This window comes from Thermobia domestica, chromosome 7 (assembly GCF_964235325.1).
Source record: "Thermobia domestica chromosome 7, izTheDome1.hap1.1, whole genome shotgun sequence".
In the NCBI taxonomy this organism is placed as follows: domain Eukaryota; kingdom Metazoa; phylum Arthropoda; class Insecta; order Zygentoma; family Lepismatidae; genus Thermobia; species Thermobia domestica.
Window position 1 is genome coordinate 113901020 of NC_137460.1, and position 21939 is coordinate 113922958.

Genomic DNA, 21939 nt, shown 5'->3' on the forward strand with positions numbered 1-21939 from the left:
AAACCTGCCATGAACATATCAACATACCTTCTTCGCACGGGTGCTGAGCGTAGTCAAGTAATCAAAACACGTTGAGGATTGTTATGGTTACACAATACGAACTACATGCATACATCGTTGTCAAGACGCCTTGTGGCGTTGTTTGAAAATACGAGCGCCACTGACAGTTATTCCAAGATAGTCTTTGTACTTTGCGAAAGTAAATGCAGAAAGTGAAAAATGTACGACTGAACAGGAAACTGAACTTCGGTTTCCGCTATAGCATGCCGATGCGCTAATCAACCCTGGTACCCAGTTTGCTTTCTGACCAATCATACATTTGTCAGTTTTTAGACTGATTTGTGCTCAACCATTCAGATCGCATAGATTCTACCACAACTTCTGTTGTGCTAGGTCAACAATAGCCCACTGTCTACATGAATGAAAATCTATAACGAATGAATTAGATATTACACTTGTACAACTGCGAATGAAATTATATTCAAAAAGTTAATGAAATATATACGACTGGATAGTGAATCGAAACATTTAATGTTTACTCCGGAAAATGTTTCAGATCCCATTTCTAAAGTTATAAGGGCTCAACATTGGGTTAAACAGGTGTAGTGCAAATCGTATGCACATTTCAAGGACTCATTCGATCTTGACTAAATTTGATATACACGTAGTCCTTGACCTCACTGCAACGAAATATTCTGTCCTAATTCTTGAGTTTCAAAACTATGAGGATTTATATTTGGGTTTTGGGTTTTTATCCAGAACTCTTGAAAATTTGAAAGTTCGCGAAAAGTGTACAATAAAAGATATGTAACTCGAAAATAGAAGAAAATGGAGAACGCAGATTACACAAAGCTGTTTAACATTCTGAGGTAAACAAATACAAACTTTAAGTATTTGTTCTACTTTGTCTATAAATCCACGCCAAATTTGGTAACACAAGAAGAAAATTAATGGAACAACGATTTTTTCTACTAACACTATATGTCACTGTTTATTTATCAATCTGCCAGTGGTTGCTATTTTCCTGTGAAGCGTGTCAGATGGATGGAATATGTATGAGTGTACCTGAATCCGCTTATAGGTTACTCATTATAACAATAAAACAAAAAGTCACTCAATCTTTTTTATTAATATTATTTGCAAAAGGGTTTGTTACATATTTATTTAACTCGAATACTTGCTCATCGACAGGCGGCCATAATTCCTGCTACATTCTCGAAATCAATCTTTTCTGTGATATTCTTTGTCTTTATATTCTCGTCTTGATTTGCAATGAATACAAGTCCATTGTCTAACTCTTTCCAACCATACTTTTTGATCCAGTGTTGCAATACTTGATCTGAAAAGAGAAAATAAAAGCAAATAAGAAAGCAATAATTTTGCACAATTTGAAATCTGGCAAGGTTTTCGTACTAAGTCATTTCAATGACACTACTAACATATACAATGCAACAATGAGCCACGTCAAAGTGTCACAGAGGTTGCACGTGCGACGGGCGTATCAAAAAGTCATTTCCAGATTTCAGAAAGCAGATATTACAAGAACAAATAACTGCATGTAAACAGAGATCGCGAAACGTGTTTAAAAGATAGGATCGGTACATAGGCCAGTTTTGACGAAAAAATCAAATTGCCACTCCAACCCAAATTGGCCACGCCTTCACCAATGCTTCTGTTCACCAAGAACAATTTCATTACGACTGAAAATTGTTAAGTTGTATTTCCAGAAGCCAGTAAAATGTATTCCAGTATTCCCCGCCCACCGTCGTACCAGATAGTGCAGGGAACGTCGTGGCTGGGAGCAAAGGAGATGGTCCAATGTGAAGTTCTCTGATGAATCAAAGTTCTATGCGACAATAATTATTAGTTGTCGATGCGAAAATTTATTATGAATATCACATGGTGTGAACAGAATGGTAGTACGATAGTATCACTAGCACTCCGTGAATATGATATGTATCGGGGTCCTGGTGAGGAATGTAAGAATACCACTGCATATCTTCGACGCAGGATTCGTTACTAGAGATGGTATTCTACTGAAGGATATATTATATTCGTCTCCTCGTGGTGGAGTAGGTTCTGAATGACAACGCACACTCACACAGAACTGCTCAAGTTACAGAGATACTGGAGAATAAATACCTCAATCGTGTGGATTTGTCAGCATATTCTTCCAAGTTACATCCCATCGAATATACCGGGAATGCTCTCGGGAGATGAGTTGCACAGGAATCCACCACCCCCGAATCCTTTAGTCTCTCAAATGAGGTTTCATCCTGATAATTACGAGGAATTCTGGGCTTTTGGCATCTATGGCCATTTTAGTTCGTCAAGTGTGAGGCATGACGTTCCTCGGCGATCTCATTACCCGAGGAAGTGGGGAAGAAAGGAAGCAATCTGGGATCTTTTATATTAGCTATCATCCCACCATTTGCCTCGTATAAATGAAGAAAACCCAGACAAAAGCTTACTGCCCGGCCTGAAAAGGATTTTACACTTTTCCCACAGATTGTCCCCACCGAGAACTGAACTCAGAAACCGTTCGTTCCTCATAAAGTTAAATTTTATATATATATATATATATATATATATATATATATATATATATATATATATATATATATATATATATATACTCGTTGGTGATTTGGCACGGAAGAAGAAGGATGAAATTACTTACATGATTTCATTATGTAGTTTTTTTTTATTTATTTCGAAGTTCGTCCTGGTGTATGCTTTCTTTGTGTGGTTCGCGCATATTTATATGAGCAATAACTGTTGAACTCAGTATTTCACACTGCAGTTTTTCGAATAAAGTTTGTGTCTTTGAGACTTTCATTTGGAGAGGTGTACTTGTCAATTAGGGTTCCTACTCAAACTTAATAATCTAATTCTTGGGTTTTTCACGGTTTTCATGATGCAACATTTTTCAATTCCACGGTCAGAAAGTTTATAAATATAAGGTGACCAAGAAAGTTCTGTCGCTTTCTCACCCACAACGTTCGAACATTGATATGTCATCTAAGACGTACCTGGAAGATCAAAAATAGTTCTCACCAGCATCCACGACCTTCTGCCAACGTTCTGGAAGGGCATGGATTCCACCGTAGTAGAACTTGGTGGGTAGTAAAGCGAAGAAAGTATAAAGTGCGTTAAGGTGATTGTTCAAGGAATTGAAAAGGTGACAATCAGACGGTGTAATGTCCTGGAAGTATGGTAGATGCAATAGTGTTTCCGATCCTAGGCGTAGAATGATGTCCCGGGTCATCCTAGCCATGTGGGGCTTAGCGTTGTTCTGTAACAGGAGGACTTCTTTATGATTCAGAAATGCTGGTTCCAGAGTTTTGAGTTTTTCTTGAACATGGCTCAACTGCTGCCAGTACACAGTTGCATTGATGCTCTGATCAGCTGGTAGCAGTTCCCGATGCACGATGCCGTAAGCAGTCTGCTGGTTTCGGAACCGGTTCATGGGATGGTAACCAGTGATGACGGTGCCGTGCAGCTTCGTACAGGACCCACTTCTTATCACATGTCAACACCCTGTCCAGAAATGGCTCCTTCCTCAGATGAGACAGCAAAGAAACACAGATGGCTGTTCGCGTTACCTTCTGGCCCGGAGTCATATGTGGGACCACCGACCCAACTTGTAGTGCTTCCCGAGTTGACGGAGGAGCTGCTGAATGGTTTCTCCACTCATACTGAATTGTAGTCCCAGTTCCTCACTTCAGGACACTGTTCGCCTCAATTGCTGTCTCAAGATCTTCATTTTGTACATGTGTTGGTCTCCCGGTACGTAGTGCGTCACCGAATATTCCGTCACTGTCCTTAAACTTGTTAAACCACCGCTGCACTGTCTGCGTAGTCACGACACACTCACCAAAGGCCTAGATTATCCCGCTGCAGCGGCGTTTGACCCCAGTTTGAACTCGTACAGCATACACGCCCTTATGACGCTCTGTGGAAGTCCCATGTTCACTCTGTTCTTACGTAAGTTCACGGTGTAATTGAAATGCCACAACCAGGTAGTATGTTGGATATACCCATACCAACAACTGACCTTCGCCTTACCTTCATTCGCATTTAATTCACGGTGTGAGGGCCAATGGAACACAGACCTCCACAAAACTCGACAGAACTTTCTTAGTTACCTTTACATAAATTTTACTAACCGCAACAATAAAAACCGCCCGGTACGAAACCAAGGAAAAGCGGACCCAAAGCACGGCGCAGCGGTTGATACATCACAGTGAAATAACTACACTTTTCTTCGTTGAACTTTACGATGTCAATTGTACAGACAAGAAACGGGGCCACATTAAAATTTAGTTGACTTTGACTTTGAGTTTTACGTCCCGTTCAGCAGCGAGGCTAGATGAGATGTGGACCTACTGATTAACGTGGAATCCGAACCACATGAGCTCCCGCCGGGAATCGAACCCAGGTCTCACACTAAAATTTAGAATGTACTAGCTAAGATTACCCGCTTCAATGGGTTGTAATAAAAAACTTTAAATGCACAACTCCTTATACCATGTATTTGGTAAAAATTAAATTTTACTATTGTGGGCTGAATTCAAATTTAATCGGCATCGAAACTGTCACTCTTCACCTCGCGACCCCGTAAACTATGCATTCGACACCAATATCGATCACTTTCGATCATTTTTATACATGTCCCCCTCCCCCAAGTTGCGTAGCTGAATTTGATTTAAACGGCATCTGAAGTGTCATTATCCATCTCAGCGAGCCCGAAAATTACGGATTCGACATTAATATCGGTCAATTTCGGTCATTTTAAAATAACTCCTCCCTCCCCGAAGTTACAGTCAAAGTGAAATGATAAAAACACTCCCAGGTCCGAACCTCATCTATGTTGAAAATTTGATCGAGATCGGCAGAGTGGTTCAAGAGTTATTAAGTCACAAAGGTAGTCACTTTCATTCTTATGTATTTCATTTTCATATTTATTTCTACATCTCCCCCCTCCGCTAAGTTGTACTATCAAAGTGAAATTATATAAACCATCTCAGGCTCGAACCTAATCTACGTGACAAATTTGATCGAAATCGGTCTCGGCTTCAAGTGGTTCGAAGTCACAAACATAGTCACTTTCATTTTTATATATAAAAAGTTTTGAACTCGTTTGTGCTTTTATATTCTCAGCGGCTGTAGTGTGTGAGCGCGCCGCGCACCTCCCTTCCTCTCCCCAACTTTTAAATTTGAAACAGTTACAAAGCACAGTTCTGCTCCTTAAAATATAATTGGTAAATTATCTAAGGCCTGTGACAAACATCTTGGCATTTCAGCTAAACGAATAAAACGCAAGCTCTGGCGTGACGTTGCCAAGTGGTAAAGAGCTGTGGCTATGGGTAAGCAGGCAAACTACAGCACGATCAGGTGGCAGGGGATAGACGTGGATGTGTGCAAAATAAACGTGGCAATACCGCTGGCCTCTCTTTTGCTAGCAGCATTTAAAGGGAACTTGGAGCGCCGCCTTCAAATGCCAAGATGTTTGTCATGCCGTTTAGATTTTCAAGGTTTGATAGTGAAATTCACGCTTTATTCCAAGTTTTCTTTTGGTATACGACATCCACGGTTTATTCATGGTTGGGTAGGCACCCTGGTTAGTGTATATATAAAAGCAGAAGTATCTGTATTAATATTAATGTGATCAAATTATTGGTATTATTATTAAATTTTACTTATTTATTTGCTTATTATTAACATTTTTGGCTCATCAAGGACTGCATGTAGAACATATGTTTATACATTTCATTACTTAAGTTCTCAACTCATATATATATTATGAAAGGATAACTGCATGATGCATATATGTAACTTTGAACCACTTACAAAACAAATTGTGCAAATATAACTGATATTACTAAACAAAATTTTGAAATCACCTCGTGCATAATTAAATAAAATTACAGTTAACAAGATTATAAGACACCCTACATATAATGAAAATCCAATTTACGAATTATTCAATTCCTTTCCTACGCACGGGCAACACTGCCTGTATTTAAGTGCAATAGCATGTGTGTTTAGGTACTATTTATCACATGGAATCATTGAAAACACTAAATAAAAACAGTGAAAAAGTACAAAAAATAGCGTAACTTACATGCACCCTGCAACCCTGTAAGAGGTTAAATATAGGGAAAGGGAGAAGTAAACAGGTAGTGTGCAGTTCATCGTCTTACTTGGTGTGGTGTGTTTCGTGTTGTATCGTAGTGAGAGGTTTGTTTACCATGAGGAACTCCACAGAGGAGAGGGTGTTTATTGTTGAACATTTTTTTGAATGAAAGTCGTATGCTAATGTGATAGCATTGTTTCAAGAAAGATTTCCAATTAGCGGTGTGCCGGAAATATCAACAATTCAGCGATTAGTAACAAAATTTCGCGAAACGGGATCTGTACGTGATAAATCACACAACAGAGAATCGCATGTTCTTACAGAAGAGGTGATTCAGAATGTTGAGCATCGCATTTCGCAATCACCTAGAAAATCAGTTCGTAAATATGATGCACAAGCAAGTTTACCAAAAACAGAACACAGAGCCTTTAAAAAGCTGCACCTACATGCATTTAAGATACAGGCTGTGCAAGAATTGAAGCAGATAGACAAGGTCGCACTATCAGATCCTGTCGTTCGTTTAAATCATTCATCAAAGAGCAAGGGATCGATGTTTTGGACAAAATTTTCTTTAGTGATGAAGCATAGGTTCCATTTAAACAGGTATATGAATAGCCAAAATTCACGCTATTGGTCAAGGGATAATCCCCATGTGTTACACGAGCAACCACTTCATGCAGAGAAGATAGGTGTGTGGTGTGCAATTTCACGACGTCGAATAATTGGGCCTTAATTTTTTTCAACACCACAGTTGACGATATCGTGTATCGTGACATAATCTCCCGATCTATTTCCATGTTTGAACCTGATGAACGTGATTGTTGGTTACAAGATGGAGCTACATGGGGATATTTAAAACAAATCGTGTATGTATACAAATAACCCAAGGACTGTACAAGACCTGAAAACCAACATCCGCAGAGCCATTAGGAAAACGAAACTGTCAACTCTCCGTGAAGTTGCTTCCAACTTGATAAGACGTGTGAATCTTTGTTTGAACGAGAATGGCGGGTATTTTCAACATCTATTGTGAGGCTACGTTTCCCTTCCTTCCACACAGGGTTGCATATAAGGTGCGCTATTTTTCCTACTTTTTTTAATGTCTTTATTTAGTGTTTTCAATGATTCCATGTGATAAACAGTATCTAAACACACATGCTATTGCACTTAACAGTTCAAAAAACACGTTTTCGTCGGTACGCCATTAATGACAGATTCTGGACATGCTGGTGGTGAAAATGAACCGTTCTTCTTCGACTACGGTAACTACGAATCCAACCCACAAATCCGCGCTGAAATTTGTGGGCTGTATGTCCATTCACATGTGCGACATGAGATTTACCATATTTGTAAATAATTTTTTTAAACTTTCACTTACATTTGGCAACACTGCATATACACACGTGGACTTCATTAGCTGCTTTTATGTTTAAAAATATCTACATGGATCAAGCTAAAAATCTGTGTATCATACGTGTACCTCATTCCGTTCAAAAGTTAGTGTATACCTGATTCCAACTTGCGTTTAAATGAGACATCCTGTAGAATAATGCTTTGGAATTATTCTTTGCGAAAATTCGATCTAATACGTGAAACCAACAGTGAAACAATTGTACAGCTACTTTTGACCAACTCAGTATATGGCTACTGTAATTGATTTCATTAGTGAGTAAAGTCAATAAATAAATCCTTAGAATGTATCGCCAACTTACCATCAATTCCACCAAGCAGCAAAGAAAGCTGATGCTTCTCTATCGTCTGGAATGTAATACCAACCACATGACAAACGAATTTTCGGATGGAATCGTGAAATCCTGTAATACTAGTGCATAGCTCAGGAACTGCTACCACTCGATCCCAGAACGTTACGAAGTCACAACGTTCTAGAATATCTGCCAAATACATTATATGATTGATTGGTACCTCATTCAACTGCAAAAAAAGGAAGAAAAATAAAGGTATATAAATACACATTGATATGTTTATGCTAATTTATGATGTTATGATTTTACTTTACTTCAATTAATATGCCAGGCCTTTCTCCTCACAAGGAAAATATGAGCTCTGGAATGATTAAAACTCTAAATTTGATCATTACTACTCCAACTATCTATATAAATTAAACTGCATTTCTTTTCATTATTATTTATTTCATCGATATCATAGACGTACTCAGTTTAAATATGAAGTACTTTACCAAACTACGGGGAAAACTAGAATGAAATAATTATTATACACTCATTGTCACAAAACTTTAGATAACCTTCCAGCGTTTAAGTCCAAAAAGTTATGCTAGGATCTTTCCCAATTCCCACAGTTTTGTATAGAGAGAAATGCATTTTCCCCACATTCTGTCACACAGAGTAATATGCATAATATACTACATCAATATTGCCGTCAAAGAAATATATAATTAACATGTTTAGTACAAAAAATAAAAAATAAAATAAAATAAAATAAAATAAACATTTAAAAAAAATGAATACTGACGATACATGATCCAAGACTGAAGATAGCGAGTAGGCAAGAATGAAAGACAAAAACTGAGCTTTGTGATGATGCTTCCTGTACAAGGCACACTGTAATGTCGCACAGAATCTATGTATTGGCGTTCGATCGAATTTCTACCTGCCAATTTCTATTGAAATATAACGACCTCACGCCATTTCTGAAGTGGTTGATCACAAGTGATTAAAAGTGGATAACCTAGAAGAATGTGCGAAAAATAACGTTGTGGAAGCGATAGAAGCTCCACAGTCTGAGGCAAAGCCTACCCACACTGATGCCCAGGAACGTTATGCTGTTTATTTGGTTGGATAGGAAGTGAATCATACATCACGAGCTACTGCCGCCACCCAGTACGATAGACTCGGATCTGTATTGTTTTACAATTACATCAAGTGCACCTAGCAATTCAAGAAATTATTCAAAGTGGTCAATAGAAAGGGTGTCTTATACCATGCTGACAACGCCAGACCGCATCAGAAATTGATTATCCACCATATAGCCTGGACCTTGCACCGTCACTCATTTGTTTCGGTATCTGCACAACTTCCTGAACGGTATTAAGTTAATTTCAAAAGAAACTTGTGAAAACCACGCGTGATAAGTTTTTGGCCAGAAACCACACCAATTCTACAGCAACGGGGGATTATGATATTGCCAAAAAATAGATCATCGAACAAAAAGAGCATATGTGCTTTTATAATATTATTTTTAAACAACAATAAATGTATTCTAAATACTGACCTCGAAAGGCTCAATACTTTTATATAAGTTTCTGATGTATGTTCATATTAAACTTCTTAAACTAGGATATTAAAAAAAAATTAAAAAAAAAAAAAGGATACAATAGATTACTTAGTAGTCCCGCGTATTGTAGTCGCTAATGCTCTTGCCTTCGGTGTAAGCGATCCCGGATTGGATTTAAAGTATGGATACTCTCGGTCAAAAAAGTGTGAATACCTTTTCAAGCCAGTCATTCTGAGTGAACTTTCCCTCATTCACACCAGGATAATGCCTGGCTGGTACCTCACATAATGGTCCTAGGGTTTTCCTTCCTCATTCCTTTATTTGTACCCGATTTCCCGGGCAATGTGATTGCAGAGCGACGTAATCCCTTATACTTGATGGGTTAACATGATCATAGATGCCGAAAATTCAGAAATTTTATTCCTAACCTTACGGTAACAGGTAGATCAATAGAAAATCAATTTTAAAAATTTAATTTTCGTTTCGCGTGAACTTACAACATAATTAAATAGTGTTTAAGAATCAATAAATATTGTAGGTTAACCTTTAAACGCCTATTGACGCAACCCTGCGTCATGGATTTAAACCTTAATAGCTCAGCCTCTAATTGAGGCACGAAGATAAATTTCCTATCAAGTTAGTGTTCGTGAAGGATGAAACTTACCAAAGATATGTATGTAGGGGGTACCACGGCGGAGAGAGAAAAGGGTAATATTCGTGTTTTTTTTTTTTTTAATCAGTTTCTTTGGGGGCATCCCCTCCTCCTTTGGGGTACGTCATAAATTGGTATGCGAAACAATGAAGTAGTCCACTACACGCTAATATCCTACAAAAGTACTTGTTCGTTATGTGTGTAGAATAGGAGCGAGGCAAAAGTTCGATTTTTTTTAACGAAAATTACGTTTACTTTCTGGACGTTTCATGTAAGATAAGATATCTTTTCACTGAATTGGTGTAAAATTATAATTCTTGTTTTGGTTTATTCTACGACAATACTGAAGAAAATGGTGTACATATAACATGGTACTGTGGTGGGGGAGGGGGATGTGAAATTCAATGAATCGTTCTTCTACGCTTGATTTTTACTTTTTCCAACATAAAAATAGTTCATTATTCTTTTCTGTTTAGTATAATTCTATTTTCGTGTACACTCACACACACACATACAATAATTGCTTGTAGGAAGAAAACTGTCACGTGATTTATTTCCCCTCAAAATTCGTCCCTTCCTCCTCCATTTGTAAAAAATCAACCAAGTTGCTTTTATTGGAGTCTAGGTCATTGAAAATCAAATGAAATCTTTGAATTTTACGTCAAACGCTTATGCCGATTAGGTTAAGGAAGACAGTGATGAGAGATGAATGAAATGGTGGAACGAAGAAAGTGAGAGGAAACAGGAGAACCCAGCAAAAACAAAACCCAGACAAGAACCCGGGAAGGAAACAGATGGTAAAATACTCACCTCCTCATAAAATCAAAAAGCCTTTCCTGATCCTTTCGCCCGTCTAGGTAGGCGAAACTAGAACCTGTCTTTCGATCCACACAAGCTATATTATTGATACTCTAACACCTAACTTTTAAAATACCGGTATGTGTCCATGTATTTTTATGCCTGTAATATTTTCCCACATAATTTTCATTCTATATTACCTTTCATTTTCAATTTCATTATTCATTTTTTTTTGTTTGTTTGTTTGTTTGTTTGTTTGTAAACGACTTCATTAATTACTTCATCGCTCTCCTGCACAGCCAACTATCCCACTAGTCTTACCTTCTGCCATTAAACTCTCTCTATGTTTAACCAGGCTACATTATCAGAAGAATCTACCTTTCAAGATGGCGCCGCCTACTTGGACCCTTCACAGTTGCTTTTCTGTTGTTTAACTCGTTCGCTGCCATTTGAGGCCATATGGCGTCATTCGTATCAATTAATGTATGCCATTGACGCCATTTGGCGTCAAGAGGTAGTTCTCATTGTAGACATTCTCTGTAAAATGGCACGCAGGTATAGAGCTTCTATACTCTGATACCACACAGTGTTGGCGTGGTCATTTTCTGTAGTATGCTTGGTTTCCGCTAGCTGTAGCTAGTTTTTTGCAAAGGGCTAAATGTTGCAAAAGTGTAGGTGGCACACATAGGGTTGGGGTACTGAAATCAAGTTGGCAGCGAAAGAGTTAATATCTCACCTTTTTTTCCCCTTTCCCTAAACCACTTTCGATGAAATATTTCATCAGATAAAGAGCGAAGGAGGTAGGAATTATAAAAATTAAAGAGCAAAGTGAAAGATGTGAAGTGATCAGGTGGGCGCCATGGTAGAATATAGGGCCACGTGACACTCTCTGAGGAAAGCAAGAGAAGATGATCAATATGTTGAAAGAGACTGGTTGAATACAACCATCACACATGATATTTGAGTGCATTAGTCAGGAGTATTGAAGGCGTTACAAGTTACATTGTGATATACTATCAGCGTTTTAAATAAATATATGAATCAAGTACCTTTTTCGTGTTCTTTGCACTTTTTAGGTGGGACCGATGACTGTCCTATAAGCCAGCTCTCCTGTTTGTAAAAATAGGCAAGACTAGTCACAATACTGGTGGTTCAATTAGTATAGCATCCGCCTGACAGATAGGGAAACAGAGTTCGTATGTCCGCCAGTCGAGTGTCAAATTTACCATTGTAATTTTACCTTTGTTTTGAGATCGTAAGCACAAACAAGTGAATGGTGAAGAAAGAACTTAAGAGTATGAAAAAAATCATTATTTCATGAAGGAAAAGATATAATAATAATATAAAGAACACGATATTAACCTACATATCTTTACCTACGTGCTAAAAAGGACTCAATATTACAGGGTTCAAAGCTCAGGCTCAGGATCATTCCATTACGAGACGTAGACTGCCGTCTATCTCTCATTTCCCTCCAGTAAGATAATCAAGCACCAACAGTACGACTTATTGCATGGCATTTTGCTTATGACATAACGGTTTCTTACACTCAAAGAACTTCCACTTGGATCGTCAGCTTTGTGACCAACAGCAACGAAGTTTAGAGAGAGAGTAAAAAAAGTGGACACTATCAGAAATACTTGCTTAAAATTAAATAATAATAGCCATACCTGCTGCTGTGTCAACAAACACTTGCAAAGAACAAAGTCAGTATGTGGAAAATTAGTCATTGCCTTCAGAAGTATTTTGCAAGTAATATCCAACTTGTAAGCTTGTGGATTAAACTGGTAGAGTTTCAGAACTCCCAGGTTGGCTTCCAAATCATAAGCATTTTCACGGGCCTGGATCTCAACATATCTTTCCAAGGTCGGTAAGTTCTCTGGATTATAACTGCAAAAGAAATAAATTTATGAAACAAACAACATAAATCTCATGTCACAGGAAGAACGCTCACAAGTGAAATTTAAATGAATCTAGTAACAAACTGTAATAAATATTGTTAACATACGTATATTTTGTGAGACTATAACATGCTATGGATTCATGTTTATGCACCCAGTTATAAATATTTTACCTTTAAGCTGCGTGATTCTTTAATTATCTGTCTTACAATAGATTTTACGTACATGCTTCTGTAAGCACCAGAGAAACGAATTTGAGGTAAAATCTTGAATTTTCCTCTCATCTACATTCACTGGCGTCTCTGGTATGTAAAACTGGGGGGGGGGGACATCAAAGAAAGTTATTTAAATGGTACTACCTAGCGCAACCTGTTTATTATCTTCGATTCCATTTGTTGCCTTTCTGCTTACCTTTACGGATCCCCTAAGGTATATCAAGAATTCTGTTATAATCGTTTCACAGCCTAAATATGATATTCCAAATAAATATAATTATTATTATTTATATGTTAATCTGTCGTTAGTAAATAAATTAAATTAGAATAAAATATTGAGGCGGACGCGTCCCCTTGTCAGAGATGCCTATGTCTACATTATACTTTCATTCTTCTCTATAAAAGAAAATACTAATTGTCCGTTTTAGTTTTGACTTTGAATTGAATAAGATTTAATTTGTAAAACAATCGTACAAACTAATATTTATACTATTTATACACCACTACGAACAACCGTAAAGTAGATAGTAAAAGGACCACATATGGTATCTTAAATATAGCATCTTTATATATCTTGTACAGTCAGCGGCAAAAATTCTTTCCGACTGATGAAATTAGCTTCGTAAATAACTTTAAAATCGAAGGACAATTTGAGTAGTTTTCAATAAATTAAGAAGAATGTAATTTCCTGTACATTCTAGCCATCACCGTTATTTCCAAAAGAAATTTTACCAAACGAAAATTTTTGTCGCTAACTGTACATTCATTGAAAGAAAATAATTAACCCATTTCTAATACTATTTAAAGCAATAGGTATGGACGTGTATTTCTTACTGATCTTAAGCACTCCTCCTCAGCGGCCTCAGACGCTTTCTCCGACAGGTTAACCTAGCCCTCCCCAATGTTCTAATGGTTAGCGCACCTGCTTTTGGTGCACAGAGTCCCTGGTTCGACTCCCAGTTGAAGAGCACTGAAATTTGAATGCATTGCGATGGTTCGGATTCCACCTTAAAGTGTGGGCAAATATCTCATATAGCCTTGGTCGTGAAAAGTGACGCTAAACTTCAACAAATAACAGGTAAACGTAACTTTTATTTAACAATCTTTGTCGATCTCTTGTAATTTCACCAACGAACATCGCCACATTTTTCCCACAAAAATAGCCTAATCATCAAAAGGTAATTCTGAATCCTTGCATGTGAAAAGCAAGATGTTGACATAAAGTGACTGTTGAGAAAGACTTATCACTGAATATGACCTATCACGTTTTAAATACATCAATGTTGCCAGTTCAAGAGCTTAAGCTTACATAATAGTTTTAGTTCCTTATTTATTTGTAATGCTTTTTTTGGTTTCCATTTGAACCAGGATTTATTTAGGTGAAGAATGTTAATGTGATTCGAATACTGAGCAGGGTAAGTGAGATCATATAGAGAATTCGATCACCCCTACTGAGTTCTGAACTAAGAAGAATTAAGCAAAATAATTTAGTTTTTGAATACGAGAGAAAATTAAAGCGACATACAACAACAGGACTAAAAACAGGAAAAGGAAAATATCGGGAACAAAAGAGATATCGAGTTCACGTCATGACTAGAACGTATTTATGTGATATAGATGCCTTTCATGTAGTTGCTAAGATTTAGAAAATTTCTGGATAAAATTTATTAAGTCAAAACGAAACTTATTGTGTACGAAGGAACTTATTTATGTGGGAGATAAACTTTATAACTACAGTTCAAGAAGTATATAAAAAGGTCTACTTCCGTGGTCAACATATTTTCGGGGAACTTACAGAACTTGTTCCACGAGTTAATGTGCGAAGTTCACCATTTTACACAGTAATAGACATAAATAAGCAGAACGCTTGTGTTATTGCTATTAAGAATACTGCTTGGGAATAGGGAGATTACCTCCCTCTCAACTTCTAACTTTGCGATTTCTATTTTACACCAAGTATGTTCTTACCCTATGTTTTAGTAGTCTAGCTGTAACATATATAATATAAAACGACATTACTATCTAATTCTTTCTAAGAACTGTAGTCCATGTACCATTAAAAAAATCGAAGAGGCTCAGCGACGCAACTAGGCTAGTTGTCGCCCGGGGCAAGAACTCGCCTTTGCTTCCCCCCCCCTCAACCAAACCAAAACGCTCCCCGACTATACCTAATATTGGCATCATATAGTAATTCCCCTATTCCATTCTTTCTTCAGTGGTAAAGCTTGATTTCAAAATTGCAGTACATAATTTAATTTTTAGTACACGATAAAACACCGAACTAATTAGTATTTGATTGCCAAATAATCTGAGAGTAGCATGCCTGACATATTCTTATAGTCTTATCATAATAACTGCAAACCACGTTTTTGGAATTATATCGGAACATGCATATGTGCAGATGAATCAAAAGTCTGTTGCTTTAAACAGAATATTTAATTATGACAAAAAGTCAAGCTGTTGTCACGAGTATTATGCTCGGATATTCTGCAAATCTCTTAAATACAAGTAAGTTAAATGAAAACACAAAAGCTGGAACTGAAATTTAACTTTGCGGGTTCTTTAGGCTGCAAAGGTTTTTACAGTCCTCAAAAGATAGCTTTGACGGTAACTCATGCTCTATGAATATAATCCTAAAGTTGTGGGTCGCTGTTGCCCTGTTAAGTTTCTGAGGTATTTTTTATAATCTTTAGTTTGCTAGAACTCCTTTCCCTGCCTTATAGTAAAATAAATATTTACTCAGTTTTGCGCCCGAGGCACAAGTCCTGTTTGCCCCCTCACTGAACAGGCTACTTTCATGCATGTAATGTATTGCAAGTGACAATGACTAACTAGCGCGTCTTACGCCAGTGCTGTTTTAATCTTCTGACGTGTAAGGACAATTATAGTACTATGTAAAACAATAAATAGCGCTGCAGTAGTAACTTAAAATAGGACTAAAGAACGTGTTGAAGCAGGCAGCCTGAACGTCACTTGAGTGAAAAGAAAGAAGTGTCTTACTTTGTATTAAGTTTTCTGCTGGTCGCCTACTATGTAGTCATATCTCTACGCTTTCATTGATCCTACAATTTGTGCCTACCTGTTTCCGCTCATCCCTTAAGTAGAAAAACAAATCCTGTCATCTAGCAAAGGGGAACAATACGTGAAGAACGTGTCTATGCTCGTCCTGGCAATTTGTATTTCTTTAACTTAGACTAATAAAAGTCGTAGTGAACTAACTTGGACTTAATTAGTTCTTCTGTACTCTGCAGTACTTTGAAATTGTCCATATGTAATTCTGTATAATAGTTTCACTTGTGCAACTGTTTATCTTTTTGTCCTTCTCAAATAACTCTTGACAATTAGACAATTATATTAAAAGTATGTAAAGATCAGTACAACGTATTCTATCAAGAGTCCTTCGTGAGTGAATCGGCAGACGTATCGCATTTGTCACGCAGAAATTAAATGTAGAATAAAAGCAGGGAATTCGTGTTATTATTCAGGTCAAAATCTCTTGTCGCGAATCCTGTCGAGGAATTTGAAGAATCATTCCTGTTGTTCTGTATGGTTGCGAAACATGATCGGTTACTCTAACGGAAGAACGTAGACTGAAACTATTTGAGAACAAGATCCTGAAACGAATATTCGGACCTAAGAGGAACGGGAATGGAGAATGGCGGAAACTTCATAACGAGGAACTACATAATTTATGCGGTTTACCAAACATTGTCAGGGTCATCAAATCTAGGAGGCTCAGGTAAGCAGGTCATGTAGCCTGGATGGAGGAAGGTTTGGAAAGCTTTCAAAGTCTTAACTGGAAGTCTAATTGGAAAACGATCACAGGGTGTCTACTGAGTTTCATTTTCAAAATTCCAGTATATTTCCAGTATATTCAGTATATCTATCAGCAAAATTCATGTACCTAACACAATAATTTTTTTAAAGTTCTTTACAAATAATCACAATCTTGATTTCAAGTTTGTAATTGTTTTACCATCAAAAGATTATTTGATTTTTTATTTTTATTTTTATTTTTTTTTTTTTTTTTAGCTTTTAATACAATGACTTTACGGGTTTACTTTAATACAATGACAATTAATACAATACGAATGAGAATACTTTGATTTTTTTAATACAATGATTTTTTAAACATTTTTCCAATTCCCTTCACAGCCCTCCACTCCACCCATTGCTTTAAATGTTTAATTACAAAATGTATACAACTTTTGCTTTGGAAAAATTTACAATTTCAATGGATACAAAATTGTTTCTGTTTGTAATTAAAACAATTACAAAAGAGTATTGATGACAAATTACCAGTTTCATGATTTTTCCAGTATGTGGATCAAAATTCCAGTATATTTCCAGTATCAGTAGACACCCTACATCATTAAGAAGGCCTAGGCCCAGGTGAGAGGATAACATTAAGATAGATATCGCAGAAATAGGAATAGAAAGTAGAAACTAAATCCAGTTAGCTAAGAATAGAAGTCAGTGGAGGGCTTTTGTAAATGCGGCATTGAACTTTCGAGTTCAATAGGTCATAGAGTTAGTTAAGTATTAATTCAAATTGACCTTTAAAAAAAAAAAAAAAAGCAAGAAAGTCGATCTCTACGAACCGTGCTAACTTAACCTAACCTGAACAAACAAAAGATACAGAAAATATAGCAAAAAAAAAAAAAAAAAAAGTACAAATTTTAACCAAGACATTGTTCCTCCCCCCCCCCCCCAATCCAAAATTATCCCCATGCCGTGTTCAGCCATTAACTGATTCATTTCTCTTTGTTAATGTCAGATGCTCGATGCATTTCTGACATTACATCACACTTGAGTAACTTACACTCTTGCAAATATTTAGTTATATTCTTTTCTTATAAACTAGAAATAAGAGGAACTGAAGACTGGGAATTGCTTGAAATCCTATTTTTTTTTTTTTTTTTTTTTTTTTTTATTTTTTCAGATATCAGGTAATTTAAATTGCTGTTTTAATGTTCTTTAATATTTGAACTTGACATCCATCAGATCCGCAATACCTTAACACTATTCTCAACACTTTTTGGATACCTTTCGGATATTTCGATCTATAAGGATCATGACTTCGGTTTCTGTTTAGATGGAGGGAGTCAAATGTTTAAAATCTAACCTAATATTAAGAAAAAATAAGCGAAATCGTAATCATGTTTTTGATTCGAAAAAACGATAGCCCCCTCAACTAAACATTAGCCAGATATACCCGCGTTTTACGCATGCTACAAGTAAGATATACATATATTCCGATTTCCTATATGTTCCTCTTTCGAAATCAGAATTCATATTTCTTCCGTAAATCTTATAAAACTGTGGCCTCAAAAAAAAAAAAAAAAAAAAAAAAAAAAAAAAAAAAAAAAAAAAAAGCGGTATTGGTGTAGTTTTGGCGAACCACATTTTGGAAGATTTACACGTAAAATTTAATACTGCTTATTTGTGGCCATCTATCTCAGGTTGGTTTCTATTTTTGCACTGTAGTTTTTATGTCACACATCCGGAAGTCGTATTTGGGTAAAGTTTTAAAGTTGGTCGCCCGTTTCTAGCGAAACTTTGAAAATTTACCGGAATGAAATGAATAATTTTGCTCGTTCGTGTGCTTGATAATCTATAAGTAGAGCGAAAGTTGTGTTTATTTTCTTCTATATACGGTTCTAACCATGGAACTATTTCGCAAGCGGAGGGAACTACCTGGCGCAAGGTTACTACATGGTAGGATTTAGGGAATATAATGAGCATTTCTTTCATAATCATGGTTGCAAGTATACAGACATGCTGGCCTGGATAGGAGGAAACATTATTACAGTTTGTGAAACAATAAGGTGATAATCAAGAAAATCCATTAAAAGTAGGTAAAAGTCATGGCTTAATAAATCTAAAAATAAATTGCAGAAAACGTGTTAAGCAAATAACTGTAAAGAAACATGGAGAAAGTTACACTTTTCCATGCAATGGTACGTAACATAACAAACGTGGCGGCAAGATTCTAGAACACAGGTTTCCCTTCCTATGTAACTGTAGTAAAGACAAAACAACATGCCAAGCGGGGCTCTAACCCGCTTTCACTCCCTAATATTTAATACTATTTGAATTAAATTTTGGAACTTAACCCTTACTTTTGGTAACTCCCTTGAATTTTATCTATGCCAAGTGAGATATTTTCCTGTCGTCCAGTGGAAATTAGTGACAGAAGTATAATTATTCAACAATTCTCTCTATTTATGCGCCAAAAGTAAACCAGTACGAGGATAAAACAGTAATTCCGGCATTTATTCCGAATTTGGGCTTCCGCTTTCGACACTTTTTTTTTTTTTTTTTTTGGTATTATCTCCTTTACACACTTTTTGCAATTTGTTATTAGGTTCATTAATCCGTGCTCTTCACAAACTTTTAAAAGATTTTGCTCGTTATCAACGTATTGCTTTACAAATGTTAAAACTGTTAGTTCATTGCCCTTGTACATTCGCCATGTTGATAACACAAATGCTAGTTTCTTTCCCACAATGCAGCTGTTCGGTTACCTTGCGCCAAGCAGCTCCGTCCGCTCGTCGTATAGTCCCATGTTTATAATTGCTTATATATAACAAATAAACAGATTTTTCGACACTCTTATATATTATCAAGCACACAAACGATCAAATTATCCATATCTTTCCTGTAAATTTTAAAAAGGTAATAGTATACATAAGAACCCCCTGATCTGCGTTTCTTCTGTGCTCTATTACCACTTCTATATGAAATACCATAAACTTTCTACGTAGTGCAATAGTAAGAAGTATCCATGTGCACAAGACATGCGATATGCGTTAAATCCCCCCCCCCACACACACATAGTCATAGATAAAGTATAAGGGCACTACACATACAGATATAAAGTACAGGTACGCTCTTTTTTATTTTCGTATCAGTCGATAAGTAAATAAAAGTCGCCTTGTTACCCCCTTTGTAAGTTCGTACATACTCAATGAATAATTCCCTAAAAGTATAAGCGTCCTGCTCCTTCGGGAACTGATGCAGCTTCATGTATACTATATCCCTATTTTTAAAAACAAGAACGGAAGATAACCCGTTAAACAGATGACGGTGCAGTTTTACTGTGCGGATTTACAGATTGTACAAGGCACGTAAAAATTTAGGGAAGTCTTTAATTTACCCATTTTATGTCGAGAACAGAATCCAACGAACCCCTGCGGGGCTTCTAACCCGTTCCTACCCCTACTCCTACTATGGATCCGTGTAGTAAAACTGCACGCAGATGACATCTGCATTGTATACCTAAGTTCAACTCTTCTCATTGCTTAGGAGAAACCTAGGATATAGAATTTATTTCATATGCTTACAGAAATGTAATTCAGTGACCTACCAAATAAAAACTGCTGCCAAGTACCGTTGTATTTCAATTTCTACATAAGATATCTTAACACTTACCGTTCAATTCCTTTCAACATAGACGCAACAGTCTGTCTAATAGCTTCTGCGGAACTCATTTTGATGATATTGCTTTGAAACAATACTTGATTTTTTCTTATAACGTATCTCCTAGCATATGGTATTCAGTTTATTGGTAACAAAACAATTACGCTCGCACGAAACTTCTTCATTTTTTTTATAGAACAATGTTCTTTTCATCCAATGCCGTTGAGCAGTTGCAGAAGAAAAATAATTGAGAAGAATGATCGATAGCCTCATTCCATATCAATTATAGTATACAGTTATCTTCAACTGAAGAATGGCTATGCTTACAATCATTAAAACTTTGCCCAGTAATATGGGTCCCATCACTAAGTTTCAAGTAAAGACATCGGTGATCAGTAGGATGTCTCCTGCTATCCCAGTAGAGTCAATTCCTTAAAGAGTGACAAGCGAAAACCTGCAATAAACTGTTTTAACTGTGATGGCAATATTCAATCAAGATTGTAATGGGTAACATTCAACGTATACCCATTTTATTTACTCTCTAAATTTAGGAAAAAATGAGCGTATATCAACCAAAATTTATAAAGCTGTTGTTTATAAAGTTGTATGGGAGTCTGGGCAGTAAGGATACAAAGGAGAGAATATAACAATGATGTTTACGTGACCAATTGGTAATCATTAATTCATGAATAAGATATAACTGTTCTTGTCTATCATCAGTGTCTTTATCAATGATTTTTTTTTAGTTTCTGTGATACTCTGAGAATAGATACGTATTTAGGACGTTACATTATGTATCGGTAAGTCTCCTTCTCCGTTTTGTGTTCTTGTGAGAAGAAATACAATAATTATGACGTTTAGCCTATCAGTAATGCTCTTTCTCCACTTTGTGTGATCATTTGTGAAGTGGTGCAGTAATTATGATGTTGTATATCCCATCAGTGAGGCTTCTTCTTCGCCTTGTGGTAATTTCAGAAGAGGTGCAGTAATTATGACTCTATAGATCATCTTAATGACGTGCCTTTTACGCATTGAGTGATCTTATGAGAAGAACAGCAAATACAATGCTATCAGTAATATTCCTTTTCCGTTTGTGAGATCTGTGAAGAGGACAAAAATATGCCTATAGATCCTTCAAATAAATGAATGGTCTATCGTTTTTTCAAGTATTTATCTTGTATGTATTATAAGTTTATAAGACGTTATGCGTCTTCCAATCAAGATTTAACATGCAGCGAATATTTAAGGTTATGTATGGACAATATAAGTTTCCCTCAAAGTCAATACAAACGATATCCATTTTGTACTAGTGTCTACTGATTATAATAGAAATAAATATTAGATATAAATTATGTAATCTGGGTAGTTTAATTTATTTCAAAGTTTTAAAAATGCTATAATAAAATACAAATTGTAGTCTGATTCTGATAAATCTGTTACGACAAATGTTTAAAAAATTTGAAGTGCATTAAATGGGATATATCTGAATTAATTAAATTTAATATGCTTCTAAAAAATTAAAAAATCAAGATGTTATGCATTACCTAGTAATGTAAACGT

The 21939-nt window shown here is 36.3% G+C and overlaps 1 protein-coding gene across 1 annotated transcript; it reads right to left on the reverse strand.

Annotated features, from left to right (window-relative positions):
- Positions 1-1110: 1110 nt before the first annotated feature.
- eIF3k (eukaryotic translation initiation factor 3 subunit k) lies at positions 1111-20577 on the reverse strand. The gene is made up of 4 exons (XM_081765180.1): positions 20392-20577; positions 12512-12731; positions 7852-8071; positions 1111-1339 (listed from the first exon to the last, which is right to left on the reverse strand). The coding sequence occupies exons 1-4, from the start codon at positions 20448-20450 to the stop codon at positions 1182-1184; spliced, it is 657 nt and encodes a 218-aa protein (XP_081621306.1). The 5' UTR covers positions 20451-20577; the 3' UTR covers positions 1111-1181.
- Between the last annotated feature and the right edge of the window lie 1362 nt (positions 20578-21939).

What these genes read in the sequence shown, in the direction of transcription:
- eIF3k (XM_081765180.1), bottom strand. Translation starts at nt 20,450, where the DNA reads ATGAGTTCCGCAGAAGCTATTAGACAGACTGTTGCGTCTATGTTGAAA. An exon ending in ATGTTGAAAGGAATTGAACG is followed by an intron (nt 12,732 to 20,391) that starts GTAAGTGTTAAG and finishes TTTCTTTTGCAG; the next exon opens with TTATAATCCAGAGAACTTAC. An exon ending in GCTGCTTGGTGGAATTGATG is followed by an intron (nt 1,340 to 7,851) that starts GTAAGTTGGCGA and finishes TTCTCTTTTCAG; the next exon opens with ATCAAGTATTGCAACACTGG.